The sequence below is a fragment of the Pseudochaenichthys georgianus genome, chromosome 13, assembly GCF_902827115.2.
Source record: "Pseudochaenichthys georgianus chromosome 13, fPseGeo1.2, whole genome shotgun sequence".
Lineage (NCBI taxonomy): Eukaryota > Metazoa > Chordata > Actinopteri > Perciformes > Channichthyidae > Pseudochaenichthys > Pseudochaenichthys georgianus.
Window position 1 is genome coordinate 4,423,290 of NC_047515.1, and position 23,046 is coordinate 4,446,335.

The window sequence follows — 23,046 nt, forward strand, 5'->3', positions numbered from 1 at the left end:
AATAACTTTTTATTTTGTATTCAACTAATTCAACATGAATATATACAGCCAAGGTAAGAAACAAGAAAACGAAGTTAGTTGACGTTATATATAAAATAATAGCCCTCCCTTGAATTATCCATCGTTGTTGGTGAAAGATCAAAACATTATGATTAAAATGGCAACAAAAAGCATAGAATAGAAATGCAAATGATTTCATTTCTCAGGCTATACGTTTAACATCGTGTGTCGGGGCTGACATAATAATACAGTACCAGAAAATGAAAAGCAAGAGTAAAAAAGGAATGTCTTGTTTTATTCTAGAAATGCATATTATTGGTTAGCTGAAGTCATTAAAGTCAATTGGTGGTTGGTATAACTTTTTATAATCTGTTAGTCAAATATTCCTTAACTTTGATTTGGATTGTTGATCATAAACAATACTTGAGAGATTCCGACTCAGCCAATTCACCAATGAAATGAATTGTGTGACTTAATGGTTGTTCTTTCTACCCATTTGACAGAAGTTGGGAGAAGTAGTCATATACTGAAGTAAAAGTAGAAGTACTAGAGTGTAGGAATACTCTGTAAGTAAAAGTCCTACATTCAAAACGTTACTAAAATCACACAAGTATTCTCATCAAAATATAGTTGAAGTGGGACAGTAAAAGTAGTCATTGTGCAGATTGGTCCATTTCAGAATAATATATATGATGTGTTTTATAATGATTGATCATGAAAGTGTTCTCAAAGCTGGTGAAGGTGCAGCTAGTCTGAATACTTTGTATACTGCAGGGTAGCTGGTGGATTTACTCCAGGTGGAACTCAAGTCTGATTTAAGAGTAGATCATGCTGTTTATCATCAATCTAAATCTGCAAAGTATGCTAACTAAAGGTACTGCATAGGCTAAATGTAGTGGGAGTAACATTACAATATTTATGATCTGTACTTAGTTCATGAGAACTAAAGAGTTCTCATGAACCTTTGTGGGAAACGTACAACATTTGAAACGTGTGAATGAGCTTCACCGCTCAGTTTGACAGCCGTATAGTGAGACAGGAGGAAAAGTCACACACTTACCCACAGCAACATTGAGGATCCGCCTGGCCAATCTGCTCCAACTAACGGTCTTTATGTCTTTGTTTTACATCGTTTCCGTCAAACAGACTCATCCAAAAACAATTTCTACGAGCGCTTCTCTTCGCGCAAAAAGAGTAGAGCGCTTTTTCTGACGGCAGCTGCATGCGACGGCATGGGCTCCCTTCTCCTTGGAATCAATTGAAAAAAGAGGCTGGCGCACAGAAAAGGGCCCTTAATCTTTACGCAAGTTCTTAATAACATTTATGTAGCTTGTCAGAACGGAGTTACATTCAGCTTTAACTGAGAATGCAGATTTATTTAGAATACTTTTTCTCAGCGGGATAATGAAGTATATGCCGTTCTTCTTAAACTGACTGAGCGGAGGTAAAGTCAAACTGTGTATAATGTTGTGCAAAAGACAAGCATTACATGTTTAAACATGTTTTCAAAGCTCAATACATTGTATATCCACAGTGATGAGGCCAAATCAGTCCCTCATCTCAGGTGTCATTTCTCATAATCATTTTTGTTTCTTTTCTCGTACGAAAGAGAGCTTGTGTCGGTGAATCCCTCGCCCGCATGGAGATATTCCTCTTCCTGGTTTCACTTCTGCAGCACTTCACCTTCTCTTGCCCCGGACGACCGGACAGTGTAGATCTCAGCCCTGTGCAGAGCAGCTTCGCCAATATGCCCCGCAAGTATATGATCATCGCCTCGGCTGTAATGTGTTTTCAACCTTTATTCTGCTACCTTACAATGTAGACAACATAGTGCTTTGTGGAAGAAGTTACGGATGTTAAAAATGCCCATCTAATGTTATGTATATGTAACTGCTCATTGCTTCAAATAATTGTACATATGTGAGCTTGTTCAGTGCCTTATTTCAGCAACAGTATATTCAACTTAAAGTTTACTAAGGGAAATATTGAAGATCCAATTGTTGTTGTTGAATCAATAAATCCATCCATCCATCTTCTCCCGCTTATCCGTGGTCGGGTCTCGGGGTAGCAGTTCCAGCAGAGAGCCCCAAACTTTCCTTTCCCTGGCGACATCAACCAGCTCTGACTGGGGGTCCCAAGGCGCTCCCAGGCCAGAGAAGAGATATAATCCCTCCACCTGGTCCTAGGTCTACCCCTTGGTCTCTTCCCAGCTGGACGTGCCTGGAACACCTCCCTAGGGAGGCGCCCAGGTGGCATCCTAACTAGGTGCCCGAACCACCTCAACTGGCTCCTTTCGACGCAAAGGAGGAGCGGCTCAACTCCGAGTCGCTCCCCGATGACCGAACTTCTCACCTTATCCCTAAGGGAGACGCCCGCCACCCTGCGGAGAAAACCCATCTCGGCCGCTTGTATCCGCGATCTCGTTCTTTCGGTCATGATCAATCAATAAATCAAATGGAAATATTAAACCTAAAATCTTAAATGATCCCAAAGAGCAGATTAAGTCCCTCATTGTGTAAATGATATATCATTCATATAAACCAAACATACATACCTTATACCAGAATGTTGTCTTATGGGGTAGTTGTTTTGTAAAAGCACACTTTAGACAGGAAAAAGCTACAGCAACATACTATTATAAAATGTTCTATCTTAAGCTTACTTTCAGAGATATACAGAACACACTCCACTTGGATGCAGTGAAGTTGACTTTGCTCTCTATTTACTCTCTTGCTACAGTTTGCATATTAGTAAATGTTTGGGCAGGGTTCAGCACAAGTAGCTGCGTGTATACGCCACCAGAGGGCGCTTGAACAACAGTTTGAATCAATCTTCCTGTTTTTATTGTATTGGTTTTAGGGGTGTATAAGGTCATTTTTGATAAATGTTTCCTCAATTATATGCACTTTAGCAGATTGATTTTCTACAAGAATAATAAGTAAAATGCATGGATCACATGATAAAAACGTTACAAGAATTGTAAAAAAATGTTTTATTGATGAACAAAGTAAATACATGATTTGTCAAAATGTCATCAGTCATATTGTGACACATTTTGAGGATTATTGTCAAAGACAGGCTGTATTATTACAGACTGCAACCCGTCACACTACTTAAGAGCCAAGTATAGAGCACTACATGGTTACTGTATTACTGTAGTATACTCTTATTGTAAAATTGTGATTAATTGGACAGGAACATCTTGTTAAATATATTAAAGGGGCCCTATTGTGCTTTTTGGGGTTTTCTCTTTCCTGTAGTGTTACATAGGTTTGTGTGCATGTAAATGTTCTGCAAAGGGAGTGTGTGGGAGTTTCTCTCCCACACACCCCCCCCCCCCCCCCCCCCCCCCCCTGCCTGAAACGCCTCAGTATGTAGTCATTTACTTCCGTAACATGGTGACATCACTAGGTAAGACTATCCCTTTAACACATTGTACTTGATAGGCTAAGGGGCGGGACATCTTTAGGCGGTTGGTCAATCACAACAGAGCTGTCCAGCTAACCAATCAGAGCAGACTGGGCTCTGGTTTCAGACGAGAGGGTGAAAAGAGGTGCTGCAGCAGTATGAGAACAATAAAGAGCTCTTTGATCATTAAAGCATGGAGACATGTACCAGTAGAGACACTAAATACAAATATGAACCTGAAAATAAGCAGAATAGGGCCCCTTTATTTCTAATGTGTACATATTTTGTAGTTTGTGTCATTGACTGCAACAGAAAACTATAAAACTAGTACAAAGAAATAAAAAGAAGAAAAGTACTTTAGTCCAAGTGATGATGGCACACTGCCGACTTTAATGAGCTATTTAATAAATTTCATAGAGATGAAGAGTGCAGTATTTGTGCACCTACATTTGCTGTATGCCTTACTAACAGTACTGTAAGTGTGTTGCATAACCTGCCAACACACTCTCACTACCTAACGGTACGTCCACACAGCAGCTTTAGACAAATCTTCCACCGCTTCCAACGCTTCTCTGCCCATTGACTTTGAATGGGGATGACGTCACTTTGCCTCGCTTTTCGCCGAAATGCATTGTGGGGGAGCGAAGCGAAGATTTCCAGGATTCAAAAGTTGAGCAATGTTCAACTTTTGAAGCTGAGCTGGAAGCGCCAGCCAATCAAATCCCGTTTATGCAAATCTGCCAGTACAAGCGCTAGCCAATCAAACCACGTGTATGCTGGGAGAGTCAGACCGCAGTTCATTTCCTCATATTCCAAACGAGAAATTACGGTAGCAAATCACCCGGTTCTTTACGACCAGAACTATTACCGGGATACAAACCGGAGGAACCAGCATGGAGGGAGGTGGCAGAGACAGTGGGTGGAACTGGTAGGTTTTCGCCTGTTTGGGGAGTTTATATTTATATATATATTGCTCGCATAAAATCCCCAGGGTTTTTTGCTTTGTATGTCGGGGGCGGGAGATTCATGTGATTGGTTGTTGGTCGCGTTGCTCGCAAAAAATCCCCAAGTTGTCAGACACGCCCAGCTCCAAGATTTTCAAGATTTTTGAAAAGCTGCTGTGTGGACGTACCGTAAGCGTCAGGAGCGACGCTTGGTCAGGGTCCCATGGCGTGCAGTTGTGACGCGCCGAGGCTCCTTCAGCTTCATAAATGGACGCAAAGAGCTTTCAACTGATTGCAATGTATTCCCATCGGCGGCAGTATTTGACACTCGGGAAGCACCGCATCGGTCCATGTCGGTGGCCTTAAAGGCAATGTGAGCGTCCATTCCCATTGGATTAACGGAGAATGTACACCCGGAAGTAAGTATTCTCCTTACTGTCGATTGATTTGACAGTGATATCTGCACTACTCATCGACTCAAAAACAACCAGATTATCCTGTTAATTACACAACATTGATTGGTGTAAATTGTGGACAATGGTTTTGTGTTTTTCCCCTTCTATTCTGAGAAACAAATAGTTGTATCGGAGTTTAGGATGGCCGAAGACACTACACTACCCATAATCCTCAGCTATCGTGTGAGACTACACCATGCGCTTTGCTCGACAAACCCCGTGATTAGTCCTCAAGCTCTGTGATTGGTTGACCTCTGACTGTATTCCATATGAAATAAATGTTTTCGTAAAAGGTAAAAATCATACTTTATTCAGAGGGATTGCTTTACTCTTTTAAAGTCATCACATGAATGCATTGTAATAAATGGTTCGGCTGCATTAAATATTACACATCTGGCTTAGTTATATATTTATCTACAGAGATTGGGCCTCAGAATAGACCGGAAACTATTCATTTACCGTTCTGTTTTAATTTCACACATAAAGTTAATGGTAATATTTTTGTTTGATATTATTATTTTGTATTAACTAGACAGCTGCTGGGTCATGTTAAGACCATCTTTTCTGTGTTGCTGTGGGTTTTTTCCCATCGCTTTTGTGTTTTTTTGACGTTTAGAGTTTTTTTGGACGTTTAGAGTAATTCCAATGCAGGTAGATTGTGTTGCTTTTTAATTACTGTTTTTAAATGCCTTTTTCTTAATGTCTTTCATTTTTCTAAAGCACTTTGAATTGCCTTGTGTTGAAAGGTGCTATATAAATAAACTTGCCTTGCCTAAGGTCTGCTGCATGTTTTGTTGAATGTGTTATATTTGATTAAATAATACTTTAGGTTAAGGTCTTCTTTTAAATACATATAAGCAAAAAGCTTTGAGGGTATCTAGAGATAAATATTAAGCCTGATATTGCATGGTTTGTTTTGGGACTTGAAAATCAACGTTCCTGCAATGTTAAGTCCAATAGCGACGCTATGTTGAAGCCAAGTGCTTCGACATAGCGTCGCTATTGGACTATCAGGGAGTGAGACTGTGTTGCACCTGCATCTGTAAATGACCTAACAATTGTTTGTCGAGTAAATAATATTAAGCGATAATGCCAAAAATACGACGTGATCACAGACTCAAAATACACATTTTCACCGTCACAACAACAACAATATATCTTACTGTATTCAAATGATCGCACAAAGCTTAGCATGAGTCAGCCTTTTTTCAGCTCAGCCCACACGTGTTGCTTTGTTAAATGTTGGGCAGGTGATATTTATGCTTTCACCTGTTTCTTAACATCTGGAGCTGGTGAGATGTTGCTGTTGGGTAACTGAGGCAGGTACTGAGCCTAGAGAAAGGAAAGGGGAAGACAAGAAAAAAAAGGTTAACTTGATGCTTTTTTCAGGATGTCTATCTTAGACTACTTATTAAGGTGTCCGTTAAAGAAAGGTTTGTTCAGATCCATGCAAGTTCAAATCAGTCGTAGAATGTAATTGAGCACTTATTTAAGTATTTTACTTAAGTAATAATAAAGTGTTGCAGGAATGAGTCATAAAACCCGGAAATTAGTTGCATTTCTTGTTCCCTCGTGTCAAAGTAAATGTTTGTTTTTTAAACGTGTGTTTGGTTAGATGTCTCAAATAAGGTCTGTTGTTTACGTAAGTCCAAGAGTGTTTCGCTACATGTTAAAATACATCAGTAGATACCCCACTGGTCAATTTCCGAAGATTCTTCTGCAGACTATTTAAAAAATGAACGGGCTGATTTTATCATTGCACAACAATGTGTGATTGTTATAGCAGTAATATTAAACACTAATAATACAGTAAACTATTAACACTGTAAATATTATTGTTTGCTCGTGGTGAGATAACGAGGCTCCATTCAAAATAAACCTATTTTTTGTGTTTAGGCACGTTAATAAAGTTTTAATTAGGTTGACTCCAGCATATTCATATTTGTTGATGCTTTTCATGTCAGACGACGAGGCTCCGTTAAAATAAACCTATTTTTAGTGAATTACTGAGTTTAGGCACGTTAATAAAGTTTTAATGAAGTTGACTAGAGCAAATTCATATTTCTTAATGCTTTCATGTCAATTCTGCGAACATATGATACATTAAATGATCGTGAGGATGATGATTTAAAATCGTTTGTTTGAGCTGGGCTGCATTTCCTGATGAAAAAACAAACCGATTATTTTTGTAGTTGTAGTACGCCAACGTGGATTAAACAACATTATTTTGTTAAATAAAACAAGGTGATGTTTTGTAAATGATTACATGTCAATTATTTAGCACAGATATGATCCTATCTGTGAAGATCCGCTATATCAGATATACCTATCAGCTGTTTATTTCACATGAGTTCCAGTGTGGCAGCTTTTTAAACACTGCTCCTCCTGGTGGATCCATGATCCATTGCAGCTGGTTTCATTATAATTTATCAAGGGGGCGTATCAAGTCATGTGGGGGGTTTTCCTTTCAGCGAGGGCCCACCCCGTGCCGATCACGGCCCCACATGGGTAGGGGCGTCTGAAATTAGGTGCTACATTTGTACATTGGATTTAGTTATACCTGAAGTAAAATCACTATCTACCCAGCAATGCATAAAGTAGTTGAATTAGCTCCACTTTACTACTTGCAAAAAATACATTAATGCATCAATATACATGTATGTGTCCCTTCGCATTTATCACTGGCCCTGTGCATCTCCTAATCGTTATAACCGGCCTGCTCTCGTCTATCCCACATGCTCCACTGAGATCCAACATCTAGTTTCAGGCAGCCTGTGGAACTGCCAGTCAGCTGTTCCTAAGGCTGACTTCATCTCTGGCTACGCCTCCCTGCAGTCCCTTGATTTCCTTGCTCTCACTGAGACCTGGATTACTCCATTCAACACATCCACCCCAGCAGCTCTGTCCACAGCATATTCCTTCTCCCATACACCCAGACCCACTGGCAGAGGAGGTGGCACTGGTCTCCTGCTCTCTCCCAATGGAGCTTTTCCCTCTTCAAGCTACCTAACTTCACTCCTTCCACCTTTTGAATTCCATGCCGTTGCTGTAACCCATCCTATACAACTAACCATTGTGTTCTCTACCGTCCACCAGGCGCCTTGGGAGACTTCTTGGAGGAATTAGATAATCTCCTCTCACACATCCCTGAAACTGGCCCCTCCCGCTGTACTTCTCTGAGACGTCAACCTCCAGACAGAGAAGACATCTGAACTAACATCTCTTTTAACCGCCTTTGCTTTCTCACTGTCTCCATCCCCACCAACTCATAAATCTGGCAATGTCCTTGATCTCATATTCTCAAGGAACTGCACTACTCCTAACCTCTCTGTAAACCCGCTTCACACCTTGGATCCAGGGCTCTCGACTAACTTTTTTCACCATCCTCCCGGAACCATCTCGAAATACAATCTAAGCCGTCCCGAAATTAATGTGGACCGTCCTGAATTTAAAATATTAGTTTTTCTACATTATCATTAGTTAAGATAATTCAAAGTGACCTTTAACATAAATAAAACATCATACAAATCATTAGATGATAATTCATCAATCTTTTTATTTGAGTAAATCAGTCAATCACATAAACAAAGGCCAAATATATTTAAGAAAAACACACAAACGAGAAAGTTACTCTAATATTGAATCCAATCAAGTCCCATCCAATTAACAAACAAATCCAACACTTTCCAGAAGACAGAACCCAGAGGAACCACTAACCAGGATGACAGTCTGTAACACAGTCAGGAGACCTTTACAAACCGCCCCGTACACAGACGGGAGAGCGAGATCTCTCGTCTGGATTGTGTGGTGTCTCGTCAATTGTGTTAGTTGTGTTTTATGTCTGTCATTTCATGTTTAGTCAGGTATGTAATTCCAAGTCTAGTCAGGTTTCTATGTAGTCAGGTTTTCTTGTTACGTCACGTCTTGTCTGTCTATTTTATGTATGTCATCTCTAGTCAAGTCCCCATGTTTCATGTTATGTCTCGTTTTCCCATTTCCTGTTTTATTTTGTACTTACCTCTTGTCTTTCTCTTCAGGTCCTGTTACGGCCCGTCCACACAGCGGCGTGCGTTGAAGCTTCCAACGCTTCTGCCCATTCACTTTGAATGGGGTGACGTCACTTTTAGCCGAACTGCATTTTGGGAAGCGACGTGGAGCGTTGCTGGCGTTGCTGGCGTTGCTGGCGTTGCTCGCTTCAAAAGTTGAGCAATGTTCAACTTTTGGCGCCTCGGCAGAAGCGTCAGCCAATGAAATCCCATTTATGCAAATCTGCCAGTACAAGCGCTAGCCAATCAAACCGCGTGTATGCTGAGAGAGACTACGCAGGTCATTTCCTCATATTCCAAAAATGGAGGGAAAATTAATTATAGCGGTAGTGAATCACCCGGTGCTGTATGATCAGTCTCTGTTCATCTACCGGGATACAAACCGGAGGAGCGAGGCATGGAGGGAGGTGCAGAGACAGTGGGTGATGAAATGGTAGGTTTTTCGCCTGTTGGGGATTTTATATCCAGTTTACTTCGTTTTAACATTGCTATGCTTTGTATGTCTGGGGCGGGAGATTCATGTGATTGGTTGTTGGTCGCGTTGCTCGCAAAAAATCCCCAAGCTTCAGACACGCCAAGCGTCAACGCACGCTGCTGTGTGGACGCTCCGTTACTTCCTCACTTTGGGTGTTTTTCCGCCATCGTCAGCATCTGCCCCGCCCCTGATTGTTTCCACCTGTTCCCAATTCCCTCATGTTTAAATAGTCCTTGTCTCCCTTGTCTTGTGCCAGTTCGTCTTGTTTCAGTGTGCTTCTATGTCCACAGACCCAGCGTTAACCAGAGAAGAGAGTTTTGTTTGTTTGAAATCAAGAAGTTTTGTTTTGTCCTCGCAAGAGTGATTTTTGTTAAAACTTTGTTTTATTTTTTCCTCATTAAAATATGAGTCGTCGCATTTGAGTCCAGCATTTTTTGTACCCCCGTTCTAACAGATTGGAAAGATCGAAAATACATCATAGACGCATTTTGTAGTCTTATTGCATATTAGAGTTGATGAAACTAAAACTGCATATAATGTTTATGTAGCACTAAGACAGGAAATATATTTTTACAGATAAAAAGTCAGATAACGTCGGAGCTTAAAGGTACCACTGTCTTTAATCATTCCGGCCCGGGCCCAGTTAATACCGGGGCTCGGTACCCATCCCTACATGGGGAGAGGCGCAGCATATTGCTAAGGACTAAATACGATGGAGAGTTCTCAGCCTTATTACCCATAGGGATGAAGAGGAGTAAGTAAATAAAGAGGCCGGCGCTCCAGGGTCTGGTTCTGCTGTGCGTTTTCGTGATGTAATGGTAAAAAATTGCAGAATTCCTCCGCGGGATGCCATTGTCATTATACATCAACTCAACATACGAAATACACACACTCAGTAATAGCTAGACCCACAAATTTGCGGGCACAGCTGTGTGTGTGTGTGTGTGGTGTGTGGTGTGTGTGTGTGGTGTGTGTGTGTGGTGTGTGTGGTGTGTGTGTGTGTGTGTGTGTGTGTGTGTGTGTGTGTGTGTGTGTGTGTGTGTGTGTGTGTGTTGTGTGTGTGTTATTTTGCGGGTTGCTAAATGTTTTGTGCTTGTGTGTTTATGTTGACAAGGAGGTTTAATAACTGTGTGCTACACAAAACGAGCAGTCAGTTTCATTTTCATCGCCGTTCGTAGTAGAGTTAGCAGGGTATTTTTATTTTAACTCTGGTCCCAAATTCATCCCAAAATTATTTTGTATCCTCCCCGACCCTATTTTTTTAGGCCCACTCCGATCACTTCTTCATCTCATTCTCTTTACCCCTTTCCAAACATAACAAACTAATCTCTTCTCATTCATGCACCTGTCCACCGTAACCTTCGTTCCCCTCTCCCCCTCTACCTTTGCCTCATCCCTTCCTCTGACTCGTTCCAACTCCTGCCTCCAAACTCTGCTGCAGAAACTCTCCTCTCTACTCTCATCCTCTCTGGACTCTCTCTGTCCTCTCACATCTCGGCAGGCTCGTCAGTCCCCTCCTGCTCCCAGGCTAAATGACGCACTGCGTGCTAATAGAACCGTCCTTCGGGCAGCAGAGCGGAAATGGTGGAAATCCAAACACCGTGACGACCTCCTAACCTATCAGGCTCTCCTCTCCTCTTTCTCTGCTTCGATCTCTCAGGCAAAAAGCACTTTCTTTCAAGACAAGATCCAATCTTCCTATTCCAATCCCAAAAAACTATGTTCCATCTTCTCCTCCCTCCTGGACCCCCCCAAAGCCCCTTCCCCCTCCTCCCTCCTGGACCCCCCCAAAGCCCCTCCCCCCTCCTCACTTCTGTCAAGCGACTTTGTTAACCACTTTGAAAAAAAGGTTGATGATATTCGCTCTTCTTTTTCTGACTCACCTCTACTCACCGCTGGGTCACCAGACCCTCCTTTCACCCCGCACACTGACCTCCTTTTCCCCTCTCTCTCCAAGTGAGGTTCTTACCCTCATTACCTCTGCCCTACCACCTGTTCTCTGGACCCTATCCCTTCAAACCTCCTTCAGACTATCGCTCCTGATATTCTACCGTTTCTCTCCCATTTCATCAACACTTCTCTAACTTCTGGTCACTTTCCAAACAGTCTCAAGGAGGCAAGAGTAAACCCTCTCCTATAAGAAACCCACTCTCAACCCGTCTGATGTTATAACTACAGGCCTGTCTCTCTCCTCCCGTTCCTGTCTAAAACACTTGAACGCGCTGTCTTTAAACAACTCTCCTGCTATCTCCATCAGAACAACCTTCTGGATCCGCACCAGTCTGGTTTCAAGGCAGGTCACTCCACAGAAACTGCTCTCATTGCTGTCACTGAGGAACTGCACAATGCTAAAGCAGCCTCCCTCTCCTCTGTCATCATCCTGTTGGACCTGTCTGCTGCATTCGACACGGTGAACCATCAGATCCTCCTTCGCACACTCCAAGAGTGTGCGACGATAGGTATATTGGAGTTTCAGGCTCTGCACTTTCCCTCCTCACCTCATACCTCAAAGACCGCACCTACAGGGTTACTTGGAGAGGGTCCGAGTCCGACCCTTGTCAATTTGCTATCCTGGCTCCAAAATGGTGGAATGAGCTCCCCAATGACATCAGGACAGCAGAAAGCTGCACATCTTCCGGCGCAGACTAAAAACTCATCTCTTTCGACTCCACTTCGAGCGATAGAATTACTAACAGAACACTTATATACTAATAAAGGACTGGCTTACCTAAAGCCAGTTGAGTAGCACTTGAAATGTTTTAGCTCTATCAAACCTGATGTACTTTATGATTCTGTTTTCTTCAAGTTTGTATCTTCTTGGTCGAATGCACTTATTGTAAGTCGCGTTGGATAAAAGCGTCAGCTAAATGTAATGTAATGTATCAATAATTAGGATCCAAAAATATAACGTATATTATTCTGAAAGTGGCCAATTTGTATAATGAGGACTTTTTGTACCTTAGGCATATTGGATGCCGATAAATGTTTTGTTAAGTCATTCTTTATGCAGGACTCAAACTTCAACAGTATTCTATACTGTGGTATTTTTATGTTTACTCAAGTACAAGATCTGACTCTCTTTTTTGCCCTTGTTTGAAGTGATTTCATGAAAGCAGCCTTTGTGTCGGACAAAGATGAGTATGATATTATTATTGTTAGGAACATACTAAGAATATATAAACTAACCTATAGCAGTATGTTCATTGAGCTTGTATAGGTACAGTGATATGTGTGGCTGAAGCAGCATGCACAGTCTGTCAATGTGGGGTCATGAGAGGATTTCCCCACACTTACCCCAGGCTGTCTGCGTCGGGAGACTTTGTCATGTCGTCTCCCCAGGCGCTCCCCCTCACGGCCCCAGTTCACTCCATCTTCCTGGAAGTAAGGCAGCTCCAGCAGCTCCTCACAGGACAGACGGAGTGACGGGTCCATCACCAGGCAGGACTGCTCACACAGAGTGAACATGGAGGGTTGCTTTTCAAAATATTAGTTATTTCAAAGAATTGGACAAACTACAGTATGTAATGGCAACACTTGTTAAAATGAGCTCACACATAATAGCCTTAATTTTCTGTAGCACCATTTCTTGATTTATCTTTATTGATCCAAACATTTTAAATTGTTTGTTACAGGGTATTGCACGTGAGTTAAAAATATAATAAACAAAGAAATAAACACAAACCTGCATATCAACAGTATATATAGAGAATCTATTGATCACAATATAAAAAATACAGAATAAGTTAGGATACACTTTAATAAATCATCTTTAAACTGAAACAAAATATATAAACAGTATACAAAATAAATGGAAATGCTATTAAGTAGAGTTTGAGTACAATATGAGAGGGGAAAACTGGAGTGAAATCTGGTTAAAAAAGAAAACGATGTATTATATATGTATATAATAAAGACTACATACCTTCATAACTTGGAGGGCATAAAGAGACATGCCATGGAAGCGCTTTTCCAAAGGCTCCTAATAACAGAAATAAATGGAAAATGATGACGTCAAGGACCCTTGGCCTCCCCAATAATAACATGTGCATTCTCAATGGTAACAGGATTCGTACCGTCGTGTCAGGTTCAGGAATACTGACTCCGCTGAAGAAAACATTGGAGCGGAAGACCTGCTGGTGCCGGGGGATCAGGTCACCTGAGGTCAGAAAGGAGATCAACTAAATCATCAATCAGTACCATTTATTTTATTCAGTGTGTCCATTTCTGGGAGTAAATGGTTAACTAAGCTGAAGAGACTTTTCAAACATGTTTAACCAAGATCTATGGCGGTTAAACAAACCACGGAGAGCAAAGTCCACTGAAGAAAAGCCAAGCTTCCTTGGGAGGTTTTCTTAAGGAACAGTTCAAAAATACATACTGTTCCACTTACCTGTAGTCTTATTTATCAATGTAGGTTGCTTTGCTGTGTGCTGCAGAGTGCTGGAAATATAGTGAGGTGCAGTGATGACGTATTTATGTGAACCAGACTCGGAAGTGAGCATCGCAACGGGCTCCCTCGACACGTTCTGTTCAGCAGAATGATCCTCACGTATTAACACCCCTTTGGGACTTTTGAAGCGTCAATATAAAAAGCTAACATTAGGCAATAAACAAACTACATCACAGTGGCACGGCTGCGAATCACCACCGCTAAGCTAAAGGGGGACTTATGTCGGGGTGATGACGTTTAGCAAATTCATTTAGTCACTTGTTAGCAACCGCCGTTTTAAAGACACGTCAAATCTTTGGACATTCACAAGTGGCGTATTTTACTGGCGTATTTTACGTCGTTAAACAAAATGTACAAATCTCTTCAGCTCGTGTTAACCACAGACCTTATTTCAGGCTTCTAACCACAAACACGTTCAATAAACTGTTGACTTTGAGATGAGGGAACCGGAAGAGGTTAAATGCTGTCTTTTCCTGGTTTCAGGACTAAGCACCACTCCATTGGCCTTAAATGTGTGACTTCTCTCCGATATAATGAAAGTATATGTACTGTAACTATACGCGGTGCTTACATCGCCCAAAAAACACACTTTGACCCAAATACTAAATACAGTCCACAGACCTGTTGTGAGCAGTTTCATGTAGGAAGCATTGTCTTTCGACCAAACTAAACATGTCAACCTGTCTCTCTCCGTATGTGCAGTGAGACAGTTGGCAGGTATCTCACACCAAGGTCTGAGGGTTATCCTTCTGGAAAGAGACATTGTTCCTCTTACATTATAGTTCCTTTGAGTTCACACAACCTTTGATGTATTGTCTGTTGACTAAGCTTATACTGGTGTGAAAGCTATTGTATTAATGATCAGTCAACTTGACCAAGACTGCTCTAAAAGGTAGACATCTTTGTTTGTGGTGTAAAAGCAAGACAAATCCATCATTAACTGTTGAATTATCTCGGATTTCTTCATCAACTTAAGAACTGAACTACCCTTAAATCCATTTACTAATCGTATTAACTATGAATGTCTGAATAAACACATGTTGAGTTTGGCACCCAAAAGCAGATTCTTCCTGCTAAGAACCCATTTACGTGGCCCCTCAGTATACCTAGAGTTTTTCGGATAAGGTAGAGCTGGTCAACGTCAGACTTCCCGGGCCAGAGTGGATTCCCATTGAGGAGCTCAGCGAAAACACAGCCGAGGGCCCACATGTCCACAGGGGGCCCGTACTGAGTGTCCCCGACCAGCAGCTCAGGGGCCCGGTACCAGCGAGTCGCCACGTAGTCTGTGTACTCGTCCTCTGGTCCTGCTGAGTAGGCGGATAGAGATAACTTGTATGTACACACATACACTTATAATAATAATAATAAATACTAAATAGGGTACATTGTTGAGGAGGGGATTACAAGGCATGTTGAAAGAGTACATGTATGGTAACACAACCCAGAAACCTAATGCACGAAGGGTAAACAGAGACACGCTACACAGAGACACGCTACACAGAGACGCCTGAACGGTCCCCCTATGCAAAGCATTCATTGGAAACATTGAAAGTGAGGAGGCCGCCGGCAGGAGGATGATTCCGGTTTGTTGTTGAATAAGTCATTAGAGGTAGACGCTAAATGCACATAAATGCACTCGCTTTCTGGATGACCTACTCAGAATGCGGGCGAAACCGAAGTCGCAGAGCTTGATGACTCCGGTTTTGGTGAGGAGGATGTTCTCTGGCTTCACGTCACGGTGGATACACTGCAACATAAACACTCAGTATCAGGGATTTGGCAACGTGATACACAGTCTCTTCGTGACATAGGAAGAGGCGGATATTAAGGCTGAGGGATTAGGAATGGAGGAACAATGGCAAGAGATCAGATACCAAATATTGAAACTGAATACCGCATTGCAGTCACTGAGACTTAAAGGACTCCTGATGGGGAGTAGAAGGCAAAGTTTGAGTTTATTATTCTTAACTGTCGTGAGAAAAGAGCGGTGCAGTGAGTCCTGAACCCCATGCACGAAGTCAATGGTTTTTAAACGTGTTTTATGGTGAAATAAGGTACGTGGAAAAAAGATGTTTCACGTTTTGTTTGACGACATAAAACACGCCAGTATATACTCAACTCTGTAATGTCCGAAGCATCTGTGTCATAACAATAGCTAACAAGTGGCTAAGTGAGAAAACTAAATGTCATAACGCCGACATGATTCCGCCTTTAGCTTAGTGGTGGTGAGGCGCAGCCATTACGTTCAAAACAAAAACTACATGGTGTTAATATGTGGAGATTGTCCTGCTGAACAAAATGTTGTTGGTATCATAAATGTGTGATGCTAAATTCCAGGTCCGGCCTACAAAAATATATCAACACTGCACCGCTCTATTATGTAAGTAGGAGTAGTTCTGTGGTTTGTGGTGGTGCACATGTCTTCCCAGTATCCAAACCACAGGTGCCTGATGGACAGCTTCATTGACACCTTTTGCAGGAAAAGGTGTTAAAAAACTGAGCTATTCAAATAAGATGGTTTGCCAGATTCTGGGAATTAGTATAATATATTCCAAGCAATGCTATGAGCAGCAACAGTGATACAATTATTGTGTGTACTGCATGATGCTCATGTAACTATAATTCAATGTTAGAATAACATTAAACTGAATATTAGAGCAAAACACTGTATTTTATCAAATGTTTTGTATGAAATAATATAGTAAACTGTAAAACACATACAAATGTAAGGATAGTTATTTATGTGTTCAAGTTTATCTTAAAAAAATAATCAGCTGCCATATGTACACTGTAAAATATAGTGGAAAAGATACACACTTTAAATTGAGTAAATACAAAATCTTTCTTAAACCACTTTATTTAGCCCCCCCATCTCTTTACATGTTGTCACAGGAGGAGAGGGAATATATTACAGAAACATGTCACTTTAAAATACTCTAGATATGGCTTAAAGTATTTTTCTAATGCTTCCTTAAAAACTCTTAATATATCTTTTTAGACAAGAAGAAGAAGAAGGACAAACACCGATCAAAGAATAAACACATGAAAGTGACCAAAGAAAAACATTATATTAGCAGTTAAATATACTGACATTGTGCTTGTGGCAGAAGTTGACCGCCTGTAGAGTCTGCCACACGATGCTCTTCAGCTGAGCCTCTGGAACCCTGCAGAGGACCAGAGACAAACACAACATATTTACCAGTCCTGATTTCCTTGTCTATTATACAATAAAATACAAGAAGTGTGGCTTTACGCATCCTCTTGTCACCCGGGTAACCTTAGGCATGTCTCTAACGGCAACAGCGCCTTTGTTTTCAGGAGCAGCTAGAGTTTCTGCTGCACTGCCTTGTGAGAAGGGACTGGTCCGACGGCCACTAACCATTTGTCTTGCTGTGTGACTTCCCATGACTAAACTAAACAGAAGGCCCACATATACAAACTATATAGATACTCCAATGAAACTGAAAGTAATGTAGAAGGAAGTATCATCAGCATAGTGTAAAACATATCAAAAGTAAAAGTTCTAATGTTGAAACTTTTAGTGAACATTTATATACTGAACAAGAGAATTGATGATAATCACTGATGCGTTAAGAAGTAGGCAGCACTTTGACATTGTAGCCGGTCAAGTGCTTATGTTAACCAATTTATATACAATTATATACATCGGAGTTGTTTTGACTTGCTAAATGATCTAAGATGTAGTGAAGTAGAAAGTAGCATAAAGGGAAGTACATGACTAAAGTACAAATGCCTCAAAACGGAAGTACAGGACTCGAGTAGATGTACCTTCCACCACTGCACATCATGGGGCATTCTTAGAGGGGTGCGAACGAAATTGATAACAGATACACTTCTATAAAGATTCAAGTGGATGAGTATCTTCAGCCTTCCAAGTATGCAGCTCTTCAGAGTCCTCCACGACTCACTGATCAGACACACAGACATGGCCGACGTGTTTCCCTTACCCTCGAGGGTGTTTGTCCAGCTCATTGAGGACTGTCTGCTCGCAGAACTCGAACACCAAGTGGAGCCGTCTTTTCCTCCTGAACACCTCCAGCAGGTTGACCAGATTCACGTGTTTCAGCTGCTGCAGGACCAACAGATAACAAGGACACTGTGTCAGAACTAGTGCTGCGTACCTGGACTCACATTCAGGTTCAGGTCCGGACTCAAGTCCAGAGGTTCAGAGGTTCAGGTTCAGGTCCGGACTTATATGACTTTTATTCTGAAAATTCTTCACTTCCGGTTAGCATTAGCATGTGGCGAAATGCTACGTTTTCAAACGGCGAATCGAAGGTGAAATGACATGTGATGTTGTACACTGAGCACACTGGGATTAGCACTCATTTATTGACGCTGAATAACGTTTATCAGGGAATGTTTAAATAACCACAGACACCAGAATATACGTAAGTGTTTTTTGCGAGTCCAAGTACCGGTTCCTGACGTTCCGGTTTTAACCGGACTTGAACCGAAACTTTTTACAAGTCCAGTACCGGTTCGGCGTACCGGTACGCAGCACTAGTCAGAACTCAACATCATACTGAACAACATACAACCTATTATAGTGGAGCAGATAACAAGGTCAATCGTTCAAATGATGATACAAGCATGAAACTTGGCAGGAATATTTATTTTATGTCACTTTATGAGAAAAAAGTGCTAGCCACTTGAAATTCCAAGATGGCAGCCATTTTCCAAGATGGAGCCTGCACAATAGTTATTGTTACACAAGTCCTAAAATTGATTTATTGGTTCAAGAAATCGATCAATACACTCAGGAATCAGCTCTAGCAAGGTTAAAAACCTATAAATCGACACCAAGATGAAATAAATCCGACATCTCTGGCGATTTCTATGGTTAAAAGTTGTTTTTTTCATACCCTGGCGGCCATCTTGGAAAAAATGGCCGCCATGTTGAAAATCCACGTGGCTAGCACTTTTTTCTTGCAGAGTGATCCTAAAGGAACGTTCCTACCAAATGTCATGCTTGTATCACCATTTGAACGATTCTGCCAAAAAATCACACTTATCTGCTCCACTATTAGGGATCTTGAGTCTGGCCACCTTTTTGAAATGTTGTATCAGAATTGCCTCCAAATGTGTACTCTTTGTTTAAAGCTTGTTTCCCATCCCTTTAAAGTTGAAATGTCTGTATCGCTCTGTGAAACAACAAGTATACATTATGTGTGTCTAACACCTGTGTCGGACACATTCCTTACAATATGGCTTTGTATCATATAACCTAAAGAGTGCATATGAACCGGTGTGCGTGCAGTGGTTTTAAATGTAAGCCAACTTGATACTATTGGGTGTTGCTAATCTCCTGTCACCTTCAGCATGCGGATTTCTCGCAGTGCAATCTTCTTAATGACAGGATCATCTTCGGATTCCACAAACTTCTTAATGGCAACTATCTGGCCCGTGTCTCTGTGTCTGCATTTGAACACCACGCCGTAAGAGCCCTCGCCGATTTTGGCCAGCTTTTCATATTTCTCCATTTTCTAGTCACCTGTCAAAAAATGTAACATTTATCACAAGCTCAGCACCTCATTGAGATGTAAAAGATTCACCTTAAAATATCAAAGACACCTAAGACATATCTTTTAAACACTGGTCTATTTTGATTTCTCCTAAATGTCTTCAGTCAGTCAACAAAGTGAAAAACTATTTTTCAAACTGACTTTATCGAATGTTTGGATTTATATCACACTAGCACGTATTTATAAGAAAACAATTAATTCATCTAGGAATTTACAATATAACTGCCTTAATGTACGATTACCTTGAGACGTTTAAGGGAGGAATCTCTAAGGTGAAGTGGACCCTCACCTTTCCATGTGTTCTACTCTAAAACCTCAGAATAGTGAGTAAATGAATAACTTTTTATTTTGTATTCAACTAATTCAACATGAATATATACAGCCAAGGTAAGAAACAAGAAAACGAAGTTAGTTGACGTTATATATAAAATAATAGCCCTCCCTTGAATTATCCATCGTTGTTGGTGAAAGATCAAACATTATGATTAAAATGGCAACAAAAAGCATAGAATAGAAATGCAAATGATTTCATTTCTCAGGCTATACGTTTAACATCGTGTGTCGGGGCTGACATAATAATACAGTACCAGAAAATGAAAAGCAAGAGTAAAAAAGGAATGTCTTGTTTTATTCTAGAAATGCATATTATTGGTTAGCTGAAGTCATTAAAGTCAATTGGTGGTTGGTATAACTTTTTATAATCTGTTAGTCAAATATTCCTTAACTTTGATTTGGATTGTTGATCATAAACAATACTTGAGAGATTCCGACTCAGCCAATTCACCAATGAAATGAATTGTGTGACTTAATGGTTGTTCTTTCTACCCATTTGACAGAAGTTGGGAGAAGTAGTCATATACTGAAGTAAAAGTAGAAGTACTAGAGTGTAGGAATACTCTGTAAGTAAAAGTCCTACATTCAAAACGTTACTAAAATCACACAAGTATTCTCATCAAAATATAGTTGAAGTAGGGACAGTAAAAGTAGTCATTGTGCAGATTGGTCCATTTCAGAATAATATATATGATGTGTTTTATAATGATTGATCATGAAAGTGTTCTCAAAGCTGGTGAAGGTGCAGCTAGTCTGAATACTTTGTATACTGCAGGGTAGCTGGTGGATTTACTCCAGGTGGAACTCAAGTCTGATTTAAGAGTAGATCATGCTGTTTATCATCAATCTAAATCTGCAAAGTATGCTAACTAAAGGTACTGCATAGGCTAAATGTAGTGGAGTAACATTACAATATTTACCTCTGAATTGTAGTGGAGTAGAAGTACAACATTCTACTGAAGTACTTGAGTAAATGTACTTAGTTACTTAAGCCCACTGATATTACCCCAGTCCTGAAGATGTGTGTTGTTGTAGACAAACACAACTCATGATGCCGACCCTAAATTGCCGTCAGTGTCCCACTCACCTGTCCGCAGTGAACTCGCCACCCGCCGTCAGTCTGCGGAGGGTCCTTCCGTCAACAGTCTGTCAACAGTCCGTCAACAGTCCGTCAACAAACAGTCCGTCAACAGTCCGTCAACAAACAGTCCGTCAACAGTCCGCAGAGATACATGTTGTCGTCATAAGGTGAGTTTGATTTATGATAGCAGTAAGAAGGATGTCAGAGGTCTCTGTCTGTTAATACTATACCCTCCTGTCCTGTGCGTCGTCATTACCATGGTAACCCTCTTTGTTATAATTTTCCCTCAGCACTCACTCTTCATTTTCAGTCTATTTTCACATTACCAGGACGCCTCGTCATTGATAATTAATAACTAAGCGTTAGGAAGTTTGACTTACCCCTGAGAACTGCGCACAAACACATCGTTACGGGATTCACAAAGAAGGTTAAAACACTCACGTTGTAACCAAGGAGACAGGTGGCCGACAGGTGACCGGAAGCAGCGTTAACCGTCACACGACCTACGAATGACTGATTATCTAACAATGTTTTGGTTTATTGTGTATTCAGTTTATTATTTAAAATCAGGTAGGCCTAGTAGGCTATTAAACCGCTCCTATTTAGGAACAAACCTAACACAGTAGGTCCATTTCCATTGTTTTATTATTAGCTTTAAAGTTAGTATATTTTTATAACGTTCACAGATACTAGACTGTAAAAATACTCCGTTGCAAATAAAAGTTTAATCAGGAAAATGTATTAAAAGTATTGGGAGTAAAAGTACTCATCACAGAGAAAAACCCTCTAAAATATTAAAAAGAGATAGATATAAATGGAAAAAAGCATAAAATCTTCACAATTGAGAAGCTGGAACTATGAAATGTTTTACATAAAAAAAATGCTTAAACAATTAGCTAAATTGCTTCCAATTAATGTTGTGTTTCCCCAACATTGTTTTAGGCACTTAATGGATCATCTGATCTATACAAATATCATATGTTGTAATGTTTAATAATCTTTATCCATAGTAAAATGTAATAAACTAAAGCTGTTGAATACATTTAGTGAAGTAAAAAAGCACAATATTTTCCTTTGAACTGTAGTTGGGTAGAAGTATAAAGTGCCACAGAAAGAATATTCTCAAGTAAAGTACAAGTACCTCAAAATGTGTACTTTAGTGCGGTACTTGAGTAAGTACTTTCCAGCACTGTTGGAATTTATTTAGGAGTTACACTAACATAAAAGATGTAGAATTATACATCCAAAGTGTATAAACTCTACAATAAAATACTCAACAGCACAAATGCAATACTATGCAATAATAATATAATTATTGGCTATATGCTAAAGTTACATTGACAACACCCATTCAATGCGTCACAAGTACTTTACTGAGGACATCTCTGTACTTTATCTTGCATGTTGTTTCTTGCCATTTGCTTTTGAGCCGCTGATCCATTTACGTCTAATGCTGTTACCTGGAACCTGTACCGATACACTATTCCTTGAAATAAATCAGTAAATATATCCTGTCTGACTCAATGTTTGAATCCAAAGTTCCTGAGCATCACTCCACTGCAAAATCATCTCAGCAGTTTCAAAGCTGCAGCATCATGTCACATAGCCACCAATATGACCATTGCATGTATAATAATTGATGTGATGTGATGTGATGTGATGTGTATTTGTAAAGCGCTTTGAGCTCTGGAAAAAGCGCTATAATAATGTAAGGAATTATTATTATTATTATTATGATATGTGCAGGACCAACTCTGATGTGGTAGCATGATTTATAGACTGTGCTGTCCTCTCTCTCTCTCTCTCTCTCTCTCTCTCTCTCTCTCTCTCTCTCTCTCTCTCTCTCTCTCTCTCTCTCTCTCTCTCTCTCTCTCTCTCTCTCTCACACACACCGTCCAGCATTTACAAGTGCTCAGAGACTCAAGTACTGTACTTAAAGGTAGGGTAGGTAAGAATGGAGAAACCAGCTCGAGTAAGCTATAATTTGAAAGTACACAACCGAAAAAAATGAGGGCACGAGATAAGTTTGTGCACGAGATGGAAGGCTGACAGGCAGGTAGGCCATCCAATCATCTGCCACGGGCAGAGGCAGATAATTTGACTTGCTTTTTACAGCGCCACGGCTTCCACAGATGAAATATTTGTATATATTTATTGTCAAAGAATTTAATTTATTCATTGCTATCGGGATGTTAAGAGCATTCCATGGAATATAACAAAAAGTGTTTCTGAAGTAAATTACCTATCCCTACCTTTAAGTACAATTTACTTTTAAAAGTATTTACATTTGTTGTACTTCTACCCCATT

The 23,046-nt window shown here is 40.5% G+C and overlaps 1 protein-coding gene across 6 annotated transcripts; it reads right to left on the reverse strand.

Annotated features, from left to right (window-relative positions):
- Positions 1 to 5,381: 5,381 nt before the first annotated feature.
- On the reverse strand, positions 5,382 to 21,235 carry LOC117457492 (cyclin-dependent kinase-like 1). Of its 6 annotated transcripts, none has more exons than XM_071205230.1 (10): positions 21,180 to 21,235; positions 19,115 to 19,293; positions 17,747 to 17,868; positions 16,870 to 16,942; positions 15,435 to 15,525; positions 14,885 to 15,085; positions 13,402 to 13,484; positions 13,251 to 13,307; positions 12,623 to 12,802; positions 5,382 to 6,139 (listed from the first exon to the last, which is right to left on the reverse strand). In XM_071205230.1, the coding sequence occupies exons 2-10, from the start codon at positions 19,280 to 19,282 to the stop codon at positions 6,065 to 6,067; spliced, it is 1,050 nt and encodes a 349-aa protein (XP_071061331.1). In that variant the 5' UTR covers positions 19,283 to 19,293; positions 21,180 to 21,235; the 3' UTR covers positions 5,382 to 6,064. The 6 variants fall into 6 exon arrangements, with proteins under 6 accessions (XP_071061331.1, XP_071061333.1, XP_071061332.1 ...); XM_071205232.1 differs by having other exon boundaries at positions 14,885 to 15,082; positions 21,119 to 21,201; XM_071205231.1 differs by lacking the exon at positions 21,180 to 21,235 and adding an exon at positions 20,969 to 21,044.
- Positions 21,236 to 23,046: the final 1,811 nt, after the last annotated feature.

Bases quoted from the DNA above. Each gene is read 5' to 3' on its own strand.
- LOC117457492 (XM_071205230.1), bottom strand. From the start codon at position 19,282: ATGGAGAAATATGAAAAGCTGGCCAAAATCGGCGAGGGCTCTTACGGC. The intron at 15,086-15,434 runs GTAGGTCATCCA...CCGCCTACTCAG, and splicing joins CGGTTTCGCCCGCATTCTGA to CAGGACCAGAGGACGAGTAC. The intron at 13,485-14,884 runs GTATACTGAGGG...TTCTGACCTCAG, and splicing joins CCTTATCCGAAAAACTCTAG to GTGACCTGATCCCCCGGCAC.